Source organism: Melopsittacus undulatus, chromosome 4 (assembly GCF_012275295.1).
Source record: "Melopsittacus undulatus isolate bMelUnd1 chromosome 4, bMelUnd1.mat.Z, whole genome shotgun sequence".
Classification (NCBI taxonomy): domain Eukaryota; kingdom Metazoa; phylum Chordata; class Aves; order Psittaciformes; family Psittaculidae; genus Melopsittacus; species Melopsittacus undulatus.
In genome coordinates this window covers 52064550-52088483 of record NC_047530.1, presented here as the reverse complement: position 1 = coordinate 52088483, position 23934 = coordinate 52064550, and the positions used below count along the sequence as shown (strand labels likewise).

The 23934-nt window shown below is 49.3% G+C and overlaps 2 protein-coding genes across 3 annotated transcripts in view; one reads left to right on the top strand and one right to left on the bottom strand.

The window, feature by feature from the left end:
• The first annotated feature begins 14643 nt into the window (after positions 1-14643).
• On the top strand, positions 14644-16104 carry PHLDA2 (pleckstrin homology like domain family A member 2). Its single transcript, XM_034061963.1, has 2 exons — positions 14644-15205; positions 15669-16104. The coding sequence occupies exon 1, from the start codon at positions 14771-14773 to the stop codon at positions 15167-15169; it is 399 nt and encodes a 132-aa protein (XP_033917854.1). The 5' UTR covers positions 14644-14770; the 3' UTR covers positions 15170-15205; positions 15669-16104.
• A 1501-nt stretch (positions 16105-17605) lies between these two features.
• SLC22A18 (solute carrier family 22 member 18) overlaps positions 17606-23934 on the bottom strand; it is a 79423-nt gene continuing 73094 nt past the window's right edge. For both annotated transcript variants that reach the window (XM_031049077.2, XM_005149193.3), the window contains exons 12-13: positions 22954-23074; positions 17606-17851 (exon numbers count right to left, since the gene is read on the bottom strand). In XM_031049077.2, coding sequence (XP_030904937.2) covers positions 17664-17851; positions 22954-23074 — 309 coding nt within the window. In that variant the 3' untranslated portion in view covers positions 17606-17663. The remainder of the gene's footprint in view (positions 17852-22953; positions 23075-23934) is intronic.

The window sequence follows — 23934 nt, the reverse complement described above, 5'->3', positions numbered from 1 at the left end:
AAGCCTGTGTGCTGTTAATGAAGCATCATGTGAATGAAGCTGAGCTGCTCGCCAAGTGCCAGCCTTTGTTTCCAGACTGGCTTCCCTCTCTGCTTGTTCACCTCACCATTACACAAGCAAAAATGCACGCTCCACCCATCAGTGCACTCCTCTTGCACAAGCTGCCTTGCCTCCAGGTTTTACCGTGGGAATTCGGACACCTTGTGGGAATGCCAAACCAGGTTAATACAACCCAGCAAGCATCTGCTCCAATTGCCAGTGTAGCTCTGTGCAGCTCCCTGGCCTGTACAAACCTCCTAGTAACAGTCCTGTGCTGCCAAAAGCCCCTTCTAGCAAATTCCCCTTTCCCAAAGAGCCATTGTCAGTGATGCAGTGACCTCTTGTTGCCTTGCCCCTGCCTCGCTGCTTTCCCCTATATCTGTAAGGTAAATGTAACCCATGCCAGACCCATTCTAGCTTAAGAAAAGAACCAAAGAGTAGGGAAATGGTAGTAAGGAAAGGAATGTACTAATTACACAATATGACCCTAAGGGGGGAATATAATAATTTTCTACTGCTTGGGGCAGAAACTAAACAGCATGGGATGATGCTGAAAAAGAGGGGCCACTGGGTTATCACAGATGGAAATCTTGGCACAGTGCAAATATTCCTTGTGAGCTGTTAAACTGACCTTTTCACAAAGCAAATTCACTTTGGCAGTTGTTGAGTCCACGTTCAGCCACCTTTTAAGGGGTAAAGAAGGCACTTGTCCCAATGTTTTAGCATTAATACCTACTTGTCCAACAGTGGTAAGGCCATACTTAGGAAGGGTTTAGGGCTTTTTTTGCTTTTCTAATATTAGTTTTTATTTCAACCAATTATCTAATCTTCCTTCTTCCTCTTCACACTCCTGACTTAAGGCACATTTCAAACTCTTTAATTTACCTGGACGGAAAGAATGCAAGAGAAGGAGGGTTGGGCACAAAATTATTATTGGAGCTACTACCAAAGCAAGCTCCTGCAGTTGGCAATGGGATATAACTTGCTAGGGGAGTTACAGCACTTGCCGTAAAGGTCACATAGAGCTCCTGCACACAAGTGAATAGTTCAAGGCGTTTTGATGCAGAGAAAAACCAATTAAGATATAACTGCTGCTGACATTCCCCTAAGCTGTTTCATCTCTTACCGCTTCAAAAAAGCAGGGAAAAACAAATTATGTACTTTCAATCTGAGATTTATACAGGATGAATTGTTGCTTAGACTATGAAAAGATCAAAAAGGAGATCTTTGAAGGCAGAGATCACCTACAAAGAACACTGGACTGTTATTATTTGAAAAAAAAAGAAAAGAAAAAGAGGTTAATAAGCACAACTCAGGTCGAAACATAGGCAAGTGCAGTGTGTGCAACAAAGCCTTCGCTAGGGCTGCTTGCTCAGGTGTTTCAAAGCGGAGCTGCAAGAGGGTAAATCACTGAGCCAGCATCTCATGCAGGAACACTTCATGTGCTTGAGGACTTGGTAGAGCTTCTTTGGCTGGAAACTTGCGGTCATGGAAATGGTTTGGTTTGTGTTGGGATCTCCTGGCCAAGGAGAAGAGGGATAGAGCCCTCCCTCTGCCATACCCAGCTTCATTCTGTGCCTTCTAGGACCAGGAATTTCAGTCTGTTCCCCACAGTGAGGCTGAAGAGGCTGCAAATGCCCTGGTTCATTTCAAACTGAACCCCTGACCTCTCATTACTGTTATGGCTAGGGATAACAAAAGACAAGCACTGTGAACATGCACCCCCACCTTGCAGAGTGAGGTCAGTGTGGTTCCCAGAACCAAGCAAGGGTGGGGACCGCACATGTGGGTGCTCCTGGCCCTGGCAAAGAGCAACCATCAGCTTTGAAGCTTCCCTGAGAGAGGGAGACCAAGAGGCAAAGCTGCAGTAGCTGTCCCAGCTCCAGCCCAGTGAGCACCTTGTGCGAGGCCACTTTGGCCGGCATGGGGAGCACTGCCCCCAGTCTTGTTCTCCATCCCTGAGCATCTCTCCTCTGCACTTGGCCCTGCAGTCAGGTGCAGGACAGGAGAAGCAGGAGGAAGAGGAGGCAGCCTGGTCTCCCTTTCCCATCAGGGCATGCAGCAGCCTCTGCAGCACCCAGCCCCACCAGTACGCTGGGCTTGCTGGGTGCGAGGAGCCCGCCAGCGCCGTTTCACCAGGGTCCGATTTCAAAGCCAGCCCTGATGAAGACATTGGATGAAGGCAAAGCAAATAGACACGGTAATTGCGGTGTGTGCTTTCTCATCTCCGTGGCAAGTTGCAAAATGTGCCGCCTCCTCCCTTGTCAGCCGAGCTTTAATTGGCTTTAATGAAGAGGCAATTACATGATTTCAAGTTTTAATTAAAGGGGGTGGTGATGCATGGGAGGGGGGGACCTGCCCCCTTCGAGTGTGTTGGTGGCACCACAGGAGATCCTTGTGCACGGTGTGCAGTAGGGTTTGGGGGGAGGCTCCCCCATCATCCTACCGAGCTGGCAGGGCTTTGTGGGGGTCTCCCCAGTGACTGGTGAGAGCAGATTGAAGCCGGCTGCCTCTCGGCCATGCTGCTGGCACTTTCGAATCCCGCCCCAGCACCCCAGGCAAGATACAATCAGCTTTTTTGGTGTTGGAGCCAGCACATCAAAGGGGCAGAGAACAGCTTAAAAAGACCCAACCCCCAAAAGACCTCTGATGCCAAACCAAGCCCTCCCCACACAGCACCAGCCAGAAATGCCTCCTGGATAAAGTACTGGGTGGTTGTTGGCAGGAGGAGCTGCTGGGGTGGGAGAGGTGTTTGAAAGCTAAAGTGGAACCACAGGAGCTCAGAAAGTAATTTCAATCTATTCAGTTCTGTTCTATTCTAACTAATGCCAAGCAATGGGCAGCTGTCCTCTGATAGAAACACCCTCATGGTGAGCACCAAGGTGGGACTAACACACCCAGCCCACGTGTGCGCTTCTCCTGTAGGCACCACATTGCCTGTCTGTCCTAAGGCGTGACCAGGGAGGGAAAACCAGAGGCATGTGGTAGAGATCTCCCTTGGGAAATGGTGATAATTGCAGGGGATGAACTGCCGGCTTAGTGCCACAGTGCCTCTATGTTTTATTGCTCTCTCTGGCAGCCAGGAGGCCAGAGATTTGGCCCTAACTCGGTCCTCTGTGCTGGGATGTTCTTCCTCCTCATGTTTCAATGAAACGTAATCACTTTATGACTTCCTCCTGACAGAGATAAAAGAACTATTAAGAAAAGCACCCGGTGGCTTTGTGGCTGCGCTGTGCCTGCGGCGTTTTCTCTGTCCCTGGCCAGCACTGCTGGGCTTCCCTTGGCTGTCAGCAGCCTTGGGACCACTGAGCTGCCAGGCTGAGTGGCCAACGCTGTGCTGCCCTGCAGAGCAGGCAGGGAGCCAGGGCTGCCACCTGGCCAGGTGTCACCCGAGGCAGTGCAGCTCCGGGGGGGGGGGGGGGGGGGGGGGGGGGGGGGGGGAAGGGGATAAAAAGGGGAAAGCAGTCAAGGTCCAAGGTCTTTCTGTGCAATGATTGATTCACCTGCTTGACAAATATACCTGGGGCTGGATGTGGAGGGCAGGCTGCTGTGTGGGCAGGCTGAGTCACCCTGCCTGACACATGGAAGAACAAGGTTGCCTTTCACCAAAGGGAAGTGAAACCTGCTTTTTTAAATGCGCACATGGGAGCAACATGCAAGAGCTGGGACGGGTCCATCAGTCAGTGCCAAGCCAGCAGCCTCCTCCCTTTGAAAGCTGGGGCTGGGATCCCAATCCAGGCTCCCCACGCAAACACAAATCTCCTCCCTGCCTTCCCGCCCCCTTTGCCGCCGGGGTCCCAGATGCTCGACAAAAGCTCATCAACCTGGACACCCGAAGCAGTCGTTGATCACAGCCTGTCTTTGCAGAGGGAACTTTTGCAGGGACCCACAACCTGATCTCCTAGAGAAATGCAGTCCTGTGGGGACAAGTGTCCCCATCCCGGGTCCCAGCTTTCTCACAAGATAAGACCTTTTTCCCTTTCTTTCATTGCTGTTGGATGTGAAACAATTTACAGATCAGGATGACTTGTGGCAGCTTCTTGTGGAGAAGGGAAATGAAACCACCCTCCTGCGTTTCAGGCTGGGAAGCAGGGTGCTGTGTGTCAGCAGTGCTGAGCATCTGCTCTTAGGGCAGCCCCTTCCTTATCCTCATCACCACCAGTGTGCTGGTGTAACCAAGGGTCAGCAAGGGTGTCCTGGGCTCCTGCCTTGGTACCCCATGTGACAGTGCTGGTCTCTGAGCATCTACAGCCTATGTGTGCACAGAAATAAATGGCTTTTGGGAGAACACATGGCTATGAGAAACCTTGGGTGAAATATTATATCTTACCCTGCTACCCACTGTGGTGACAGTGTGGACACAGAATCACTGGGAGGGTCTTTCTCCTCTATGGCAACACAACACCCCACACCTCACATTTGGGAGTGCTCCTGAGCATCCTCCCACCAGGGGTGCTCCCAGTCCATCCCTTCCCAATCAGGGGATCTCCCTTCCCTCAGCTGGAAAACACCCAAAGTCCCCAGAGCCACACAGCTGCATGGTGTGTCCAGGTGTTCCCCTTCCTGAACTGGGGGCAGTGTGGACACCCAGAGATGCCTTTTGGAGACTGGGAAAGGTGCAATGACTTGGGCTCCCCAACACCTTCATCGCCTGGCAATGACCTTTATTATAAGTAATAGAGGATCTTTAATTAATAATCATGCCAATGCAATCACCTTTCAGTTCTGAGCAGGGTAAAGCAAACTGTCCCAGAACACTACCACTACAGCCTTTCCTTTATGCTGTGAGAGGAGCAGCAGAGGCAGCAAGTGAGGCACCATAGGGTGGTAAGTGTTTGAATGACTGTGGCTAAAGAGGATTTCTGTATGCAGGTGTGGTTGTGCTCCTTCTACCCCAGCCCAACACTTAGGAGCTTTCTCATGGAGGAGGCAATTGGCCCCTGACAACAAGTGAAGCAGGAGCAGCCATGAGTCAGCAAAGATAAGGGTCAAGCTCCTCTTATCAGCCACAGGGAGAGGCTGAGCTGCAGGCTCAGAGTGCGGCAAAGAAATGTGCTCAGAGGGAGCCAAAATCCCAGTGCCAGCGAGACCTCTGCCCAGGGGACTGGCCCAGGGTGTGCTGGGGAGAACACACAGTTTTCTTCTTCCCTTGTCTGTTTCCCAGCAGCAGATGATGATGATGATGATGATGATGATGGGTTTTGGTGGTGCTGAGAGCCAAGTGGCATCAATATAGCAGTTAAATAAGTGGTGGGTGGTGAAGCACCTGCATGGCTCCCTGCAGGGTGCTTGGCAGTTGTCATGCATTGCTGGGGTGGCTACAGGTAAGTCCAGTCCTGAAGGGAAAGGAATGAGTGATCCTGGCAATGGTCAGGCAAAACCAGAGACTGCAGCATCCCTCCTCCATAGCCATAAGAGGAGAAGGAAGAAAGCAGATGGAATCACCAAGATCAAGCATTCCTCTTGCTTTCACATAGCTTTGTTCTTCAGGGTCTTATAATGCAAGCCAAGGATGAAAAGGTGCCTGTGTGAGCCCCAAGAGGCTTTAGGAAGACCTTGGCAGAAAAACTGGGCTGACAGTGTCTGTGTTGGAAACTCCAGCCTCATTTCCCACTATTTTGGTCAAGTGAGTGATTTGCTATTTCTGTTCATTGGTTTCATTTTTACAAAGCACACACACTCGCAGATGTGCATCTCCCTTCTGAAGCTGCCCTGCCCATGGTATCTCTGGCCGCTTGAAGCTCACCACAGCCTTTGCTGTAATCCCAGATCTCAGAGTTCTGGCAGAGGGTTTACAGTTATGGGAAGTGTGTCCAGCTCTGTGACTTTGACTCCTGCCCCAGTAAAGCTGGAAGAATGACATAGTCATCCCGGCTGCCTGCCAAGGCCTTTAACTCATTTTGCTCCATTTGGAGGTTATTTTGTGGCTCCCAAGGCTGTCTGTCCAGCAGGATTCAGTACTTTGAATATCCAATAGTCAATATATAGATTGAGGAAGCAGGGAATTTAAAGTTTTTATTCCTGCTGTACCAACCCTTCTGGCTACAACACTTCTAGAAAAGGTCAGATACCACCATCCCAGGGTGGTAAATGCCAGTCAGTGCTACTTGTCTTTGCAGAAGGGATCCCTCTTCTAAAGGACACCAGTTCATAGCTACTCTTTTATGACATTTAGCCCAACAAGCACTCTGCAATTATGTCACAGTAAGGGGGTTTCTGTATTTTAAGCTATTAGCTTAGAGGCTTATACAGCATTAGGAGCATTCCTGTGTTTTCAGCTCAATGAAAGTAACTTTTCCTCCCATGGCTGTACCAGGCACTGGACTGGAGTCCCACTGAGCTGGTGGAAGGGGAAAGTGTGGGTACTAGGTACCCAGAGAAACACCTGGGAATGGGGGGACAAACCTGCCCCCAGTAGAGCAGTGGAATAGCCTCTGCCAAGCAATACATCTCTGTCTCCCTGATCCAATGTGCATGCCCATGGCTGCTTCCTCTCCCTGCTCATTGCACAAGGACTTTAACCTGTGCTCTGGCTGCCCTGGCTCTAAGGAGGTTTATTTTTGGCTCGTCCTGGGGAGCTGAGCCTGGACAAGGTTATGTGCCAAGTGCCCTCATTTCCTCCCCTTAACTGCCTCCCTGCTTTATCACTAACTTTCTCACTTCATCTTTTTTTCCACTCGTAAAGGCTGCGGTCACCGGTGCCTCCAGCAGCATTGGCTGCCCCTAGGCCACCAGGCCACTGGCTACTGGGCCACTAGGCTCATGCCCATCTCCAAAGTCTGGGGTTTTGCTCTCTTCACAGAACACACAGATTTCTACAAGCCCATTTCTCCCCACCACTGAACCGTGGCTTCTTTAACAGAGCGGAAAACATCAGATCCTCAGCTTCTTATGACTCGGATTTCCCTTTCCCACCACCTGGTTCAGCCAAACGGCACAGGGACTGTCAGGAGGAGAATAACGGCATCACTGGTGCTGGCTGCTCGCCCCAGCCCTCAGCCCACCCCACCTTACAGCAGCACAGCTGGGCTCGGCCCCAGGACCCAGGGCTGGGACATGCCCTGAGGTACTTATTGCAAATGTTTGCTGAGGTGGGGCTGGGTGTTTGAACATGAGACAGGCTGAGTAACCAGCAGGAGAAAGTTTGGCTTTTACATGCTATTCCCATCAGCAAGCATTAACTCGGACACTGCAGAGCAAGCGGCTGTCACTATCCCCTGCTGTGCAACTCAAAAGGTAAAAGACAGGTACAAATTGGGTGGCACCTAGAGTTTATACACACAAAATTCTACAGCTCATGGCTGTTGAACTCACTCCCTTGATGAGTTCAATTCCACGTTGAACTCATGCTCCTTTATTTGGTGACTGGAGTGGGGAAAAAAGTCAACGACAAGTTAGATGTGGGAAAGTAAATCAGAACTGGAAAATACACATTGCTGATTCCCCTTCTCCTTTTGATCCTGTAGTTCTAGGAGTTTTTTCCTTTTCTCTTTCATGGTTTTGAGATTTCATTGGAGTACCTGAAGCTGATGCATGGAGGTTAGTTTTAGTTTTTAATCCACCTTATCAGACACCCATTTCCACCCAGCCTTCTAAGGCACTGCCTGCGAGGCAATGTGGCATCCTCAGGTCCAGCTGGCTGCAGGTGTTGGTTTATAGTGGGGAGCAGCAGGGTAATGGTAGCAGACAAAGGTTACAGCAGTGGGAACACTAACAAGGAGGCAGAAGGCCTTGGGAGAGGACAGCTGGCACCAAAAACTTCTTCCCTCCACACCTGTCACGATGCAGTGTTCCAGCTTCAGAAAGAAAATCTGGTGGCCAAAGGATGGTGATGTGAAACATGACATCAATGCTGCCACCTGTCCTGCCATGCATGCCAACTGTCCAGGAGGGAAAGGATGTTCTTCCTCTTCCAGCTCCTCCCCACAGCCTGGTCCTGGCCACTGCTGGGAATGATGCCCTGAAGGATTTTGTTTGTGACAGCTTTCCAGCCCGCCTGGAGACAGGAAATATTACAAGCCTGGACAGCACTATGACCTCATGCTCTCCCCCAGCTCCCTCAAGTTTGCTGATGTTGTGGTTAGGTGGTCCAGAGATGCCTTTCAGTGTTTACTCGTAAAGTTACACACTGTGAGTTCAACAATAAAGCAAGGCAAAAAGCAGGAGAATGTGCCAAGGAGGGAGCTCAATCATGTGCCTGCAGGACAGTCAGAACAGACCACCAGGACACATACCACACTGACGCCAGGCAGCACAATCCAGTGATGCACCTGAAGGTGATGCAGGACATCCCACTTGTATGGGCTGGGTTATCCATATGTAGATGAAAGTAGAAAAAAGTTGGTTAAAAGCCACTTCACTGATCTGCACAGATTTCAAAAGGGCAGGTTATCTGGAGCGGTGACTTTCATTGTGGTGTGTGGTGTCATCATGTTACTACACGGCCTGGCCCTTCATAATCTCTGGTAAATGTTACTGCTGTAGCACACCACAGTAATAAAAGGCTGGCAGGCTGAATGGCATGAGTTATAATCACCGGAGACTTCACATGCAAAGAGCACATCAGCATCAGTCAGGGCTGAGGTCTCAGACATTTATTACTGCTGCTGCAAAATAAAAATCCCAAATATTTATCCCAACAGAGTTGGTTTGGGAAATTGAGCCCTTTGGAGGGGGAATGTCCCATTATTCAAAAATCATCAGCTGTAGCCTAAGCCATGTCCTGAGGTCATTAGACATGAAAAAAATGTTGACGATGTTCAAAGGGATCAGTAAATAACCACATAATTCAGGGTAGCATTTGGCAAGCTGCTGGTTTTCCCATGCTCTTGGCAGAAATCTTATCGAGAGGGAAGTACTGAGTCACCATGGGTCCCACGGCAGCCACACGATGGGGCTTTCTTCTCCCCGCTGACATAAGTCTCAAGGCATTCATGGTTTCCCCTGTGATGCTCAGCAAGCTATTTCATAAAGGTGATCCTGAGAACAGGCTATGTGCAGGCCTGCCAGCATTCAGACAGAAACCCTGGATCAAACCCAGCCTGTTGGGTCAATACCCTCCTTGCCCTTGTAAGGATGCATCTGGGTGCCTCCGAGACTTCTGAGCGGGGAACTGTGCTTAGCTACACACCTTTCAGCAACTTTCCACCTGTTGTAATCCTGCCATATGGGCTTGAAATTGGGCCAAGAGGCTCAAAAATACATGTATTAGGTGATGCACCAGACCTGATTACACAAGTCTCTTTTTTTGTTGTCGGTGGTTTATTTTTTTGGTAACCAGACTAAGCCGCTATGCAGTGTCCAAGAGTGGGGAACACACTACACACGTGGTCATGCCCAAGCTGCTAGGGAGAGACAGAGGACAGGCTCCCCATCTCCAGTTTTTAATCCCAGTATTGAACTGTAGTGCCTGAAGCCCTCCTAGGCAGGACTGAGCTGGCACATACCCACCCTTATTTGGTTGTCTCCTTCAGAGCACAACCAAAGACCAGCTTACTGGAAATTACATCTTTTTTCCCCAGCCCCTCACGCCTGCTCCATGACTGTCTTCAGCAGTTTACAACATGTAATGGTAACACACTGAGTCAGTGGGATGAGACATTTCAAGTTGCTTAGGAAAAAGAGAGTCTTAGTCAGATAAATATTAGTAAATTGAGCAAGCGGTGCTACGTGATATTGCTGATTAATGCATGGCTTACGTATGGCACAAAAAAAGTTCTCACAGATTGAGCAAAGATGCTTCCTCTGCTTCCCTTGTTTAAATTAACCCAAAAGCTCCAGCCTTGCTGTGTTTCATTTGCTGCAATCATTAAACAAACAACCTCGGTGGCCTTCTTCTCCCTGGCTGAGACTGTTCTAAATGAACTATGCCTACGAGAAGGGCTTCTTCACCTGAACTTGGCCATCTTCGAGTGAATACCTGAGCTTCCTTTCTGCTCGTGGAAAGATCAGAACAGCCCCAAAATGAGACTGAGCCCCTCACAGGGTGGCTCCATCTTGAGCAGCTGCCACTGATGTGGTCCACATCCCTGCAGGAGGTCCTGCCTGTAGAGGGACCGGCACCTGCTACTTGACCATAGCTTTTGGGGTCACCCAGTGGCACCAGTTCCTCCCAGGATATTTCTGAAAGAGGATACTAATAAGGAACTATAAACAAAAAGTTCCCAGAGATATTCTGGAATAGTCTAATTAAAAAAAAAAAAAACAACAAAACTTTTTAAGGAGCCCGAAAATGCGAAAAAAAAAAAAACATTAAAAGTGTGAATAAAACACTGCTCCTCATAACCTTTCCAAGCAGGAACCCACACACTTATGGCCATTTAGGTGGGTTTTGAGAACGGATTTTCTAGGAGACCCAGTGGTGGTCACTACACTGAGCTCTAGCTATACATGCCTATGGATACAGCAACGCCTTCATATGAACTTAAGAGGGCAACAATTTACAATGTGAAAGCATATGTTTCTGTTACTAATCGACTTCAGATGGCAGAATTACAATGCCAATCCTGTAAACCAGCTTTTTTCTTCACAAATGTCATATTTAAGCCAATACAATAAAAGAATTTTCATGGCCTTGAGCATCCACTTTTCTCTGCTACCCAACACGCCAGTGTAATGCCAGTGAAATTAGGGGTCCCTCTCCAGGGACAGATCCCTGAGAGAGAAGATGCACATCTCTGGAATTAGAGGGCAACAACGGGAATAAAAATATGGTGACAGCAGGAATGTTGGTACCCTGCAATGGCTCACAGCTGCAGCACGGCCTCCCACATCTTTTCAGAAGAAGACACAATGCTGCGGCCAGCCAGAGACCTGGGCAGGCTAAATGGACTGCCAAATTATGCAGGAAAGATAACACTTCCTGCTGATGGGCATGTGGGGACAATGGCAAAGGAGGTGAATCGCCCAAACACCCTTCTTTTCCATGTGTCCTTGGTGAGAGCCCAACCCATCCGCAGCCTTGACCTCAGACCAAGGGCTCCTCTTGGCAGCGCCTGCATGGCTGCTGTGCTGTGTTACCATGACTCACATAGCTAAGGCAACCCGATGTTGCCAGCAGCAATCTAGATGATGGCTCAGACTCTGAAATGATGATCAAATCCTTCTTTGGAGCAGGCATGCATTGAAGGGGCATGTGCCATGGTAGAGACAGTGACCTAGCCTGCAAAAGCTGGCACCACCAGCCCATCTGTCAAGGTTGTGTGTGGCCACCTCATCCCCCACCCATAAAAGAATCCCTGTACACACACACAAATACAAGCATCCTCCCACAGTGACCCTAATGCTATTCCCTTCACCTGGGAGAGAGATGAGTCCCTTTAACATGCCAGATTGCCACATAGACTTTTTAAAATGCCCTTACTTGAACAGAAATTGCTTTGGGGTGAATTGCTTTGGGGTGAAGCAGAGCGTGGTATCAGCATCCCTGGGGAGTGTGGGAAGGGGAGACGGCCACATGGGATGAGGCTCCAGTGTATGGATGTTAGTGTATTTCCTAGATCCTTGCCCTGGCTAACACTTCCCACTGTGTCATTTTCCCTCCATCCCCTTTCTAAGAAGAGAGAAAAATTCCCAAATGTTCAAATTCCCGCAGACCTGTATTCAGTAGGTAACGAAGGGCTGGTGCTGACTGACCTTTTTTAGTGCCACCATAGGCATGGTGATGTGGGGGTTTCAAGGAAAAAATCACTTCTCTTGCTCTTGCTGCTAAACTGGTAATACAGGTAAACTGAACTAAAGCTGAACTAAAGGCAGCAACAGGTTTCTCTGAGCCACTAGCCCCAGCCTGGGCAGAGACAGCAGCAGTCACCTGAGCTGCAATCAGCCAGAGCTCCTATTAGCTAAAGCTGGGTTATGGCTCTTAACTACCATTCACTACCTACACTCAGACCACCCCGTGACACTCTACCCATGATTGTCCCAAACTTCTGCATCAGGGCTGCACTGCATCTCTTGCCCTTCTCCCCAGGTGCACTGGAGATGAGATTAGCACTCTGCTGTCAGCTCCTCACCCAAGTTATCAACCCTTATTGTTTAAAAAATAAAGCATTATACATATTGTTTCCTTTTTCCAAGCAAAGCTATTGCTGTATACTTGTAACAGTAATGACCAGCTACCATGGTATCCACTAGGATTGGGGCTGTGCTACTTGTAAGTAATTGCCACGTTTCCCAAGTCGAATTGCAGGAGCTCCTTGAAGCTCTCCACTCTTTCCCAAGACAAGTTCCCATAGGAGACTGCCCATCATACCACTTTGCTGCACACTTATGGTTCAGTTAGAGTCACTGTTACTTCCTCTCTGGTAAATAGGCTTCAAAGCCTATTTTATGGAATTTTTGCATTGTTGCAATGCTAGAGACCTAAAATTATAGTATTTCAATGCACTGGATTTTTCTTTCATGTGGTTATCCACTTAACAAGCCCATGCTATGTGAACAAGTGGAGCTTTCCTACAAGGGGCATATATTGGAAGCCAGGGTCCCAGTTCTGCAAGAACCTATCTTTTTCTACAGTGTGAGCAATTCTTTTATGTTTTTTTCCCCTAATAAGCTTTTATTTTCCTATCCGTTTTGGGGCAGTGCTAAGACAAGGTGACTGCAGTGACAGCTGCAGGAGGCTTTGAATTTTCAAAAATGATGGATAAATGCATAAGAACAATCACTCAGATGAAAGCAAAAGCAGAAAGACAGAGACCAAAGTGGGCTGCTGACCCTGCATCCACAGATGGGAGTTTCATTTAAAAGCAAATTCAGGTTTTTTTACTGGACCTTTTGAAGCAAGGTGTGTGCAAACATGCCAAGTCCTGCAGCCTTTCCACACCGGGAGCCTTCCTCCAGATGTTCCTTCTATGCTCCTGATTTGCTGCCTTGGGTTTTCTTTTTGCTCTTTTTGAAGTGGTGTCCCATTTCCTGTGCACAAAGACCATTCCTTGTTGTACTTTGTAGCCCAATTAAAAATATCGTAATGATTTCTGCTTAAGATCCAGCTCTGCTCCTGGCTGGCTCCATCTCCCTTATTCTTATGGCACCTTTCGAGCAGGGGCTTGTTTTACAAGGCAGATCATAATATTGTCCAGAAAATGGTGATGTGCAGCCTAATTTTAAATCAATCTGGTTAGCTCCCTTCCCTGAACTAAAACCACACCAAAAAGTGAGCTACAGTGCTGACTTTTAAGGAAAAGCCTGCAGCTCTTCCCATGCTACATGTATGGTCTTCAGCCGCTCCCTCACCCCACCAGCAGTGATTGCCAGCATGGTCTTTCCAGAGCAATCCCAGCCCATCCCACCCTGAGAAGCTCAGCCAAACCATTCCCAGCTCATTTGTCAATCCTGGGAGCATCGCTCAGCTCCCCCTTTGTTCTGGCCCTCCCCACAGATGTGCGCTCTGCTGTGAATTATCAAAGCGTGGCTGTATGCTCCAGCTGCTGAGTGATTTGCAGCGGAAATGAGTTTGGCTCTAGCTCTGATTTGTCCCTGGGAATGAGTTTCTGACCCTGCTGAAGTCCCCGGGAACACTGCCAAGCTCTTCAAACGGACCAGGCCTCACTTTGTAAGCTCACCTCTGGGGTTTGGCTTGCAAACACCTATAGCAGTGTTGGTCATTCAAGAAAGATGATGGAGGTGAATAGGGCTCAAAGTCCAAAGGGCGATGCTGCACAAAGTATGTAGCTGAGCAAATATTGCTTTAGAAACAGCATGAATAAGTTCATTCAGGGCAGCCCTGCCCTCAGCAGCAGCATCAAGGCAGTGGCTCGGAAGCTGGATCAGACTTGTGTCAACTATCGTAAAAGGATGACAAAATGAATGTTGTACAAGATGAAGGGGCTTCAGGCTTGCACATGCTTCTTAAATATCACCTCCTGCCATCACAGCCTTTACTGATTTCCCCATGCTACTGGGCGCTGGCCAGACCATAATGAACTGTGGTGTCTTTCTGGGAGGAGGGAGTGGGCTGGGGAGAAGATGGGATAACCCAGTGATTGCAAGCGAAAACAAAAAAGGTAAGGGGGCAGTGTTAATGCAAAACTGGAGAAGTGAGGTGCCCCAAGGAAAGGACTCAGGGAAGGCTGATGATGGTGGTGATGAAAGGTCAGAGATGGCTGAATGCAGGGCTTCAAATTAAGTTCATAGGTTTGTCCAGGTCCTGGCAGAGCCTCTTGGCATGACTGGCTTAAGTCAAATGACTATGGGAGGTGGCAGCAGCCCACCACATATGGGGCTTGGACCCCTTTTTGCCAGGTAAAGATGGTGCCAGTGCAGGCCCAATGGGGCATAGATGCCCAGGTCCAGGACCACAAGTTTTGGGAGAATCATGTACCCCAGTGTGGACTTGAGAAGCGACAGGGAACGTTAGAAGGGCAAGATAGGGGTGCATCAGGTCACATTGGCCTTATCCCTCCTGGGCAGAGGAAGCTCGGAGGAGGGCAAAGCCAGGGCACTCAGCGCCCTCCCCTTCCCTCCCGAGGACCCCGCTGCCCCAGTCCATTGCCGACGGCCGCCGGCAGGCGGGGAGCGCGGCGGGGGGCGGGCGGGAGGCGGGGCGGCAGGGGGCGGTGAGCCGGGCTCCCCGGGGGAGGCACCGGAAGGCGCCCGGCGCTGATTCATTGCAATAAATTGTTCCCTTCGCGGCGGGGCTCGGTCATCGCCGCTTGAGCCGGAGTCAGGGCTGGAGCAGGAGCAGGAGCTGGAGCGGAGCCGAACCGAGGCGAGCCTGAGCCACCGAAGCGAAAGGATGAAGATGCAAGCCGAGGTGATCCGCGAGGGCGAGCTGGAGAAGCGGAGCGACAGCCTCTTCCAGCTGTGGAAGAAGAAGCTGGTGGTGCTGACCAAGGACAGCCTTAGCCTCTTCCCCGACGGGCACAAGAGGGCCAAGGGCAAGGAGCTGGGCTTCGGCTCCATCCTCAAGGTGGACTGCGTGGAGCGCACGGGCAAGTACATCTACTTCACCATCGTCACTAAGGACCGCAAGGAGATTGACTTTCGGTGCCCGGACCAGAGCTGCTGGAACGCCTCCATCACCATGGCCCTCATTGACTTCCAGAACAAGCGGGCCATCCAGGACTTCAAGAGCCGCCAGGAGATGGAGCAGGCGGCGGGTGCCCAGGAGCGGCGGCTGGCCCGGGCGCCCTGAGCCGCCGCCGCCCGCCCCGGCCGGCCCGGCCCCAAGGTGAGCCCCGGCACGGTGCTGCCGCTCTCCTCGTTTGGTTTACTTGTTACATTACTTTTAATTGCTGCCCCATCCCCTTTACCCACCCGCTCCGGCCGTGGGGGCTTCTTTCCGCCCGCACCGCTCACCTCCTCTTCGAGCCGGAGCTGCAGCCGGCCTACGGGGGTGCCCGGCCGCACCCTGAAACGGGGCCGTGCTGCCCGGCTGTGGGGCTTGCTCTCATCCCTCTCCCGATGCATTGCTGGGAATTTCTGGTGGGAGCTGGCCTCATGCGGGGCGCATACGGCTATGGGGATGGTGGGGGGTAAGAAATGGCAACTGGCAGTGCTTTCCGGACAGAATTAGCTAAAAATACGGTATCTGCAAAAGTCAATGCTGACCGCTTACTCTTCCTTTAAAGCCCCCCTCCATTTTTTTTTTCTCCTGTCCGTTTAACTAACCTGCTTTCTCTTGTTGCCTTTAGAGCATACCACTGGATGATAAACCAGGTCAAGTGTCTTGGACTGAAATGGGACAGGGTACCAATGAAGGAAAGCGAAGAAGAGAGCTGGAAGCAGCTTGGTTTTCTCCAAGCCTGTTGAGGCTGCTGAGCAAAGAGCCCTGAGCTTTGCCTGAGATGCATTTAAAGAAAAACCAAAGACTTTTCATAAAGGACTTCTAGCAAAGCGTCCACGTGTTTTAAGTGCACGGCTTTGCGAACGATTATCTTCTATTTATGAGACGTGAGGAAGATTCAACACTGACTGGTGGTGTTAAGCGCAATTTAAATTATTTGTAGTATCTATATTTGTATTTATTTTGAAGAATGTCTTTCAGCAGTTACTGATCTTAATATTGCTTTTGCATTAATATGTCCATTCCGAATAAATTACTTGAAATGTTCACTTTTTATTACTGTACTCTGGGCTGTAGTAACTTTTGTTGATGTACATTTATTTGTGGAGTGGGCAGTGGTGTGGTAGCTTTAAAAGAGTGGGTCAGCTCAGCTTCTTGATGCCCTGGACTGGGCAGTGGGAGGTAGAGAAAGGCCAGATAACCCATTTGCGTTTGACCTCATCAAACCTTGAGCAGGGACAGAAAGTGTGTTGAGGTCCAATTCTGGTCAGTGGTGGAAATGAGAAAGCTTACCACAGTTGGATAAGTGCTCCTTTTGAAGTGCTTTGCCATATAATTGTGTAATGGTGGCTAGAGAGGGCTCAAGAGCTCCCTGCAACAGTAAAATGCTGCTCTTTCCTAATGCTCTCTGTCCTTCCCCTGGCCCCTGTACCTTAGTGCTGTGCTAAGGCAGGAAACTGGATTATTTATTTTGGAATAACACTGCTGATAATCTATGGGATTCCTCAGCTTTGCAGCAAAGCAAGCTGAATGCCTTGCTTTCTCCTTTTCCTCTACCTCTTTAGTCTTTAGATTGAGTTAAATTTCTACAGGATGACTGGGAAGAATGGAGATGATGGTCTTTTTTTCCTATGGCACCTGGACCAAGAAGCTCGGAGAAAGAGGAAAAAAAAACCCAGCTAATTTTTTGGATAAAAGCACTGAAGTTTTATCTTGTGAGGCTTAACTATCACTAAGTAACCTAGGCTTGCTTGAGAGCAATGCTGCAGCACATGACTCTACTCTTGCAGTAAGGACTACAAGCTTAGCAGGCAAAGTACTAGCTACTAACGCTCCAAATTTGGTAATCTCAGTCAGGTAATTTCCCCCTCCCAAGATCAGTGCAATTCTTGCAGGAGACTTTGTACTGGAGGAAGTTGTGAAGTCTGTAATTATAAGCAGCCTGTAGTAAGAGCAAGGGAGACTCAGTATAGGGAACAAGGAAAAAAACCTAGAAGGAGGCTTGGCTTCCGTTTCTGGAAGCAGCAGAGAGACTGGCACTGTAGCATGCTCCATCAGGGCTTTGCATCTCCTTGCATCTCCTGCTGGGCTCCTGCCGAGGCAGGGTTGCACATGACTGAGCTGTGGCTGTAGCAAATCATTGCCCACAGCATTTGAATACCTTTGGCCTTGATTCCCTCTAGTACTAGAATGCCAGATGTGCATTTAATGCAGCAAAATGACACTCAAATGGAGATGTATTTTACTCCTGACTTTCCATGGTACCATTGTAGGGGGTGAAATAAAAGGCCAAACCGAAGCAGAGGCACTGGCTCCTAATCCCCTTAGTTTCTGTGAATCCAAGCAGGAAGGCTGACTGACAACAGCTGAAGGTCTAGAGCTATTGCCTGCAAGGACGGCCACTGAGGGAGGAACCTGATAGCTCCCAAGGTCCCACGGCTGCCAGTTACTTCAGCATGGCTTTAAGGCCTTCTCAAATCCATCTGTCTCTTACTCTAAAAGCAAATGCTGATGAAATGAAGGTATTGTTCAAGTGGGTTTATTCCAGGTATGTGGAATCAAAAATAAAACTCAAGACATCTTTATTTCTATGGAAAAAGGGAGTTACTTTCTTGCAATTGCATTATTGGTTTTTCATCTCTGACAGTGGGATATTACTCTTTAAGAGGTAAACAAATAAACCTATATTAACAATTAGCTGTAAATAGCCAAAGGAGGAGACACCAAAATGTTTGTATAGAACTCCACCGATGGTTGGGCCCACTGTCCGGGTTAAGGGTTGCACTGAGGCACAAATCCCAAGCATGGTACCTAGGAGAGATGGCAGAGACACACAGATGTTAGGGTGAGAGCAAGTCTTGGGCTGGAGAAGTGGAGAAGAGCGTGCAGGATCCCCTTCATCCCTGATGGTGTTTTCCTGCAGTACTAGCAAATAGCTTTAGATAATCTCTTGCATTAATTTATAGAGGTCCAATTGGGGTTTGTTAAGGCTAAGGATTCCTGAGGCATGGGGACTAGTTTCCACCATGAGCCAGGTCAGCTCTTTACTGACTGTTCCAGACAACTGTAACACTGCCCAGAAGGCAAGCCAGTGCTCACTGCTGCTTTCACCAGGGTCCAAGGATGTCTTTGGCCTCAGAAGATGCTTTTGAACCTTGCACCAAGCAGGACTGGTAACTACTGCATGGGTTTAGGGATGGACAGGTAATTTCTAGGGTTGTGGTTGAGACTTCCAAGCAAATCACACAGATTCTTCCAATATCCTAATACTCTAGAGGGCCCTGTTCTGCTCAAGCTGCTATTGCCACTTATTCTCTAGTGTAGGACAGAACAGCTCTTGAGGGCTTAGCAGTTGTGAGAAGGTTAGGTCTAATTAGGTCTTTAAGAATAAATATATAAAACCACAGATAAAGACTGAACCCCCTTGAAATACTCCTCCTCCTCTCCACCCCGTTGCAAAAAGAACGGATATTTCCATTTGGATGGAAATGCAAGCCCTTCGTCTGGCTGGGCCGGTTCCCCCTTCTTGCAGCTCTCCATTTGCATCCTTAACAGGAACCCAGTGGATGGGGAAGCACATCTAGTTTGCCAAAGACAGGTTTTATTCCACACACAGATGGATGACCAGGTCATCCCATGGGACGTAAAATTGGCCCCCACGCACCCGGTGCAGTCTTCACCATGCGGTCTTCATGCAGGACACCTATCACAGTCAGCGGAGCAGAAAATACCCAACCAGCCAGAAAATCATTAGTCCCCAGCATCAGGAGGAAGGGCAAGTTGGCAGCATATGCAAGAAACTTGTGCCCTGCTCTGAAACTATGTTTGCAATTATACTCTTTTAATATCAGTACAATTATTTAGGCTGTTGGCATCAGTTTTCCACCAAGACATGCATTGAGGCATTGCTGCCGCACAAGGCCAGCGGCATCTGGGAAGGATGAGGAGAGCACTGTCCTGTGTGTGAGAAGATGTAGAGTCAAGTGTGATATTCAATGTGGGTAGCCACGGGGAAACGATCACCAGCCCTGAGAGAGAAAAGGCAGCCAGGTGCTTTAATCCCGGCCAGCGACTGCTGGGCTTTTATCAGCATGCTTAAAATACTTGTGCAATGAGCCCGAGCCGAGGGCGTAGCTGCGCAGAGGGAAACCTCCCGGGAAGCGCTGCAGAGGCTCCTCCCGCGCATGGGAACACAAAGGCAATGGGTGGGACCTCGCCTTGACCCTTTGCCAATGGGAACCATCCCACAACCACCAAACTTTCTGGGCAGGTTTTGCAATTATTTTTTCCCCTCTAGCTATCTGAATTAAACTAATTACTACGTACGACTGCCAAACTGGCTCTTATGATGGAGGAGGCTTTTTTTCCCTTTCCTTTTTTTTCTTTTCTGGAGCAGAAATCCATCTTCTTAAAAGGCTGGGCTCTCCCTCTGGACTTCTCCAACATGTTGCTGAGAAAGATAATTTCTGTTTAATGGGCTTAAATTAGATCCCTGGTGTCAGACGCCCTCGAGCTTTGGGACATTGTAAATCTCAGCCCTGCAGCGTGGCCCTAGCTCTGCTGCAAAGCTGCACATGTGATGGATCCCATTTAAGGCAAGACCTTTAACTGGGACAAGTCACCACATCAGCAGAAAAGTTCTTATGTTGCTTTGCACAGCTCTTCCAATGCACATGCTCACCTTCTTTATCATGGCTATCCCACTTTCTGTACCTTCTGTGCCCCTTTTTCTCTCTCCTCAGCTTTTCCTCTCCTTTTTCCCATACCTGGCATGACCTGTCCTGCCTGGGAGCCCATCCTCCCCTCCTGCCCCAGCCTTCCTCTCCTCCCGCAAGTTTCAGGGTTGGGTGCTGGCAGCTCCTGAATCCGGGCGGCTCCGTCCCTCCTCCCACCCTCTGCTGTGCCGGGTGCTCTGGCTCACCCTCCTTTCCAGCTCACATCCTGTTGCCACGCTTAGATGATGGTGCTGGCCCAGATCAGCCACATGCCTGCGGGGCAATCACAGGGCCTGATTTAAGGATTAGGTCATCTCTACTAGTAGCCACCTTCGAACCAGCAAAGCCCAAGCAAAGCTGGGGGTTTCCATGTGCTGAGCCCTTCCTGGCTGCAAGCTCTCTCCCTAAGGTTTTGCATCTGACGTGGAAATAAATCATGAAACATGGGCCCATCATGCAGGGAGGCTCTGCTGGGCTTCCTCCCTCCCCCGAGGGTGGGGAAGTCTGCAGAAACAAGACCTCCATTCTTGGGGAGGGACTGGGGTTGACAAGGAGTGCTTGTACAGATGCAAGCCCCCCTGGGTTCAGGGCTGCCCTCCCACCAGCTCACATGCCCAGCTGAACAGCACATGCATGTGGGGCAGAATTTTCCCTTCCTGCCTTTGAAGATGAGGAGAGGGGAAAAAAAATATCAAAGGGAAATGAGTGAAATCATTTCCGCTATCTTCGCTTCAATGCAAAGCCCCAGCCACAAGCAAAGAGTAAGTGGCAAACTCATCAGCATTGATAGGAAGAGTAAGTGGCAAACTCATCAGCATTGATAGGAAGTGACCTTGGATCAGACCTGAAAGCAGGATGGTGGAAGCAAGGGATGGTGCCATCCTGCATCCCAGTGTTGCCTTTCTGAGACACCTATTTAAAAGGCCAGGATGGGTGACTCAGTGTCTAGCAAGGACAGACAGGTTATCCTCCTGCAACGCCCCATCCGCTCCAGCCTTGTGATGAGGTGGACACCTGAGCTCAGCCCAAACTCCAGATCCTCAGAAAGCCTCACCCTTTCCCAAAGAAAAATCTCCAGAAACTCTACCACTCCAAGGCTAGCAAAAACATCAGGAAAAGACAGGAGAAAGTCTCAAAAGTGATGTTTCCAAAGGCAAATTCTCAACGTGTATTTCCTTGCTTTAACTAGAAGTTGTTGCAAGCTAGCACTCAGGTTTTTGATGCAGCGTGGCTTTTCCATAAAGCCGGACTTCCATGCTGTTAGAAAAGCAAGGATTTCTAATGCACCACCAAAATGCTCACTGTGCAGAGCCAGTCCGGGGCTTGCAGAGGAAGGAACAGCCTTTGAGCTGCTGCCCGGGTGGAGCAGGCGTTGCGGGGTGCCACCCACAGCCAGAGAAGGGATAGCAAGCATTTTAATAGCCGCATTTCGCTGCGAGACACCCACACTGTCACTGCGGCAGCTGCTGCGGGGAGGCAGCTCGCAGCTCTGCTGCATCAGGCATTCCTGCCTTCACCCTGGTCCCTGCCCTGTGCATCCAGAGCAAGCACAAAACCATCCAATGCCGCTTCCCTCAGAAACGCTGTAAGATGAAAGCACGGTTTGAAAGGCCAGGGAGGAGTGTCAGAGACAAGGTTTTCCCCCAGCAGCATCCCTCCTCAGTATGCCCAGTTTCAAGCCAGCTGTAACTCTGGAATTTGTAGTACCACGTGGCATAGCATCAGCCCAGGAAAAACAGTCAGAAAAAAAAACCCTGGATAGCTCTCCCAGTGCCCTGCAATCCCCTGCCAACCATCTGCACCACCCCTTGGTATGTCTCCATCCTGCCCTGCCACCCTCCCATGCCCCTGCCATGCAGACACTGTCCATCCCACCAAGATGCAGGCTGACCTGACAACATAAGAAAGCAGGGAGCAGGGTGAGGCAACTAAGCCCATTTTCCTCTGTGACCGAAGCTTGCCATCGGGCCTTTGGGCTTTAAAACCCAAGCAGTGCTCCAGTTTTCCTCACAAAGCCCCTTTGAGAAGAGCCTGGATAAATTCCAGTTTGGCTCTACATCCCAAAGCCATTTGGTGCCCTTCCCCCCTCCTCACATGAACATTGCTCCAACTCATGAAACAGCATATTTTCTTCCTGGCCAAGTGGAGGGCCTGAGATGTTTCCAGTCCACACCTCCCTGGGAACTAAGTGGTACTCCCAGGTAGAAATATTGCACTTTGAAATCACAGGCTCCCAGCATTTGTAGGAGATGTGGTGGTGGTCACCTCTACAAATAAACTACTGAAGTGACATTCAGAAAAGCTCTTCATCCAAAAGCATCTCAAAAGTGCTTTATAAACTTTGCACTAATGGGCTGTGCAAACTGTAACTTCCATTCTTGGTATGGTCTGTGCAGAAGCATCTGCTCAGACAGCTAGTGGGGAAGATGAAGGGTACAGGCTGGCATCCTAGAAAGGCCCAGCTAAAGCAAAGAGACTTGGGTACCTGGTGAATGCAGCTCTGTGAGCAAACACTGAAACAGCCTGAGCAAAAGACACCAAACCAGGTTAACCCAGCTCCATCCTGGGACAAACTCAGCAAGGCATAACAATAACACAGGCATATTTCCTTCACTGTCAGTACTAAAACCACAGGTCTGAAGAGTTGTGTGTCTACCATTGCATTTCAGCCTGCTTGTACAGGGAAATATAGTAACTCTTTGACTGAAAGATGGCCAAAATGTAGAAGAGAGGGCAATTACTGCATTGGGCAAAGCATGTTTCCAAAGGGCAATCCAGAATACCTTTCTGAGACACCCTAAATTAAAAGGTGTGAACAAGCAGCCCTCTCAGGCATCCTCATAGCTTTTTTTGTTGGTTTTTTTTTCTATCATACCTTGGCTTCCCATGGCGAGGAGAATTTGGGTGGGAAAACCTTCCCTTCCAACACCCACCTCTATGGATGTCAGCAGACAGCACAGGACCAGGAGCACTGGGGTGCAGTGTTGCTCAAGCTCATCCTGTATTAACACCAGTGGTCCCCATTCAGCTGCTCTGCTGACACCCATTGCATGCAACTGCCAAGCCAGATTTGCTGGGGAATTGGGCATTAGTCACAAATGTGCCCTAGCGCTTGATAGTGGTAGCGTGAGCTAGGAAGCATCTGATGGACTCAAAAAACAAGAAAAGACCAGTCTAATTATTTTTGATGACCCTTACCAGTATCAGAGGAAGGGACAGCCTTGGTGAGGATGCTGTCAGTGATGGTGCCCAGCGTGCTGAAGGCAAACACTAACGGCACTGCAATGATGCAGTAGTGCCACACAGTCCTCATCAGGGCCTAAGGGACAGAACACAATGGACCACGGATCATTAGAGAGAACAAGTGTTGACTTTGTGGCAAGAAACAACCTAGACAAACATCAGGAGTCAAACCCATGATTTACTTAGGTAAACTGTGGGAGCCACAGGTGATACATGGTGGCGCAGCTTTGCCCATTGCAAGGTCTTTCATAGCCCACCATTTGTCTGCAGTGAAGTATTCCAAGCATGTGGAGCAAGCAGCAGATGATACCCTACAGTCTGGCAGCATGTTTCTCTGGCACTGCTGTGGGTATTTTTAGCATCTGGGAATTAGTGACATCCCTGTGCCCTTCCCCCCGACTTCTGTCTCTTGTCCAACTCCTGAGGAAATGCTTGAATAGCAGATGCATGTGGTGTACTTCAGGAAGCCTCCATTACTTACACAAAACAGCCTAGAGAAGGCATTTTAGTTCATTATCATAAATAATTAAAACTAAACTGAGCTTGTCAAAATAAATGAGTGCTGTGCATTATGTAACATCATACCTTTGGGATTTCTAATCCTGTTCTGCTGCTTCCTCACTAATAAACTCACCAAATTCACTAATCTGGAATAGGTCTCCTGGCCATAAGTGCACATTAGCGAGCATAATTAGGGAGAGTAATGATTTTGTTATTGCACATATTCTTAGTGGAGACATCCCTCCAGCTGTCTAATACTGAAACAAAAGTGGTGAGGCTCCCTTAAGCTGTGAGGCTAGAGCGGCTCATTCACAAGCCCTGCTGGTCAAATGAATAGATTTCTCTGGGGCATGGAAAGGAAATTCCCCCTTTCTTGCAAGTCTCCTGCCCTCATCTGTGTCTCAAGGTGTGTTATTGTGGCTGCAAAACATTTTT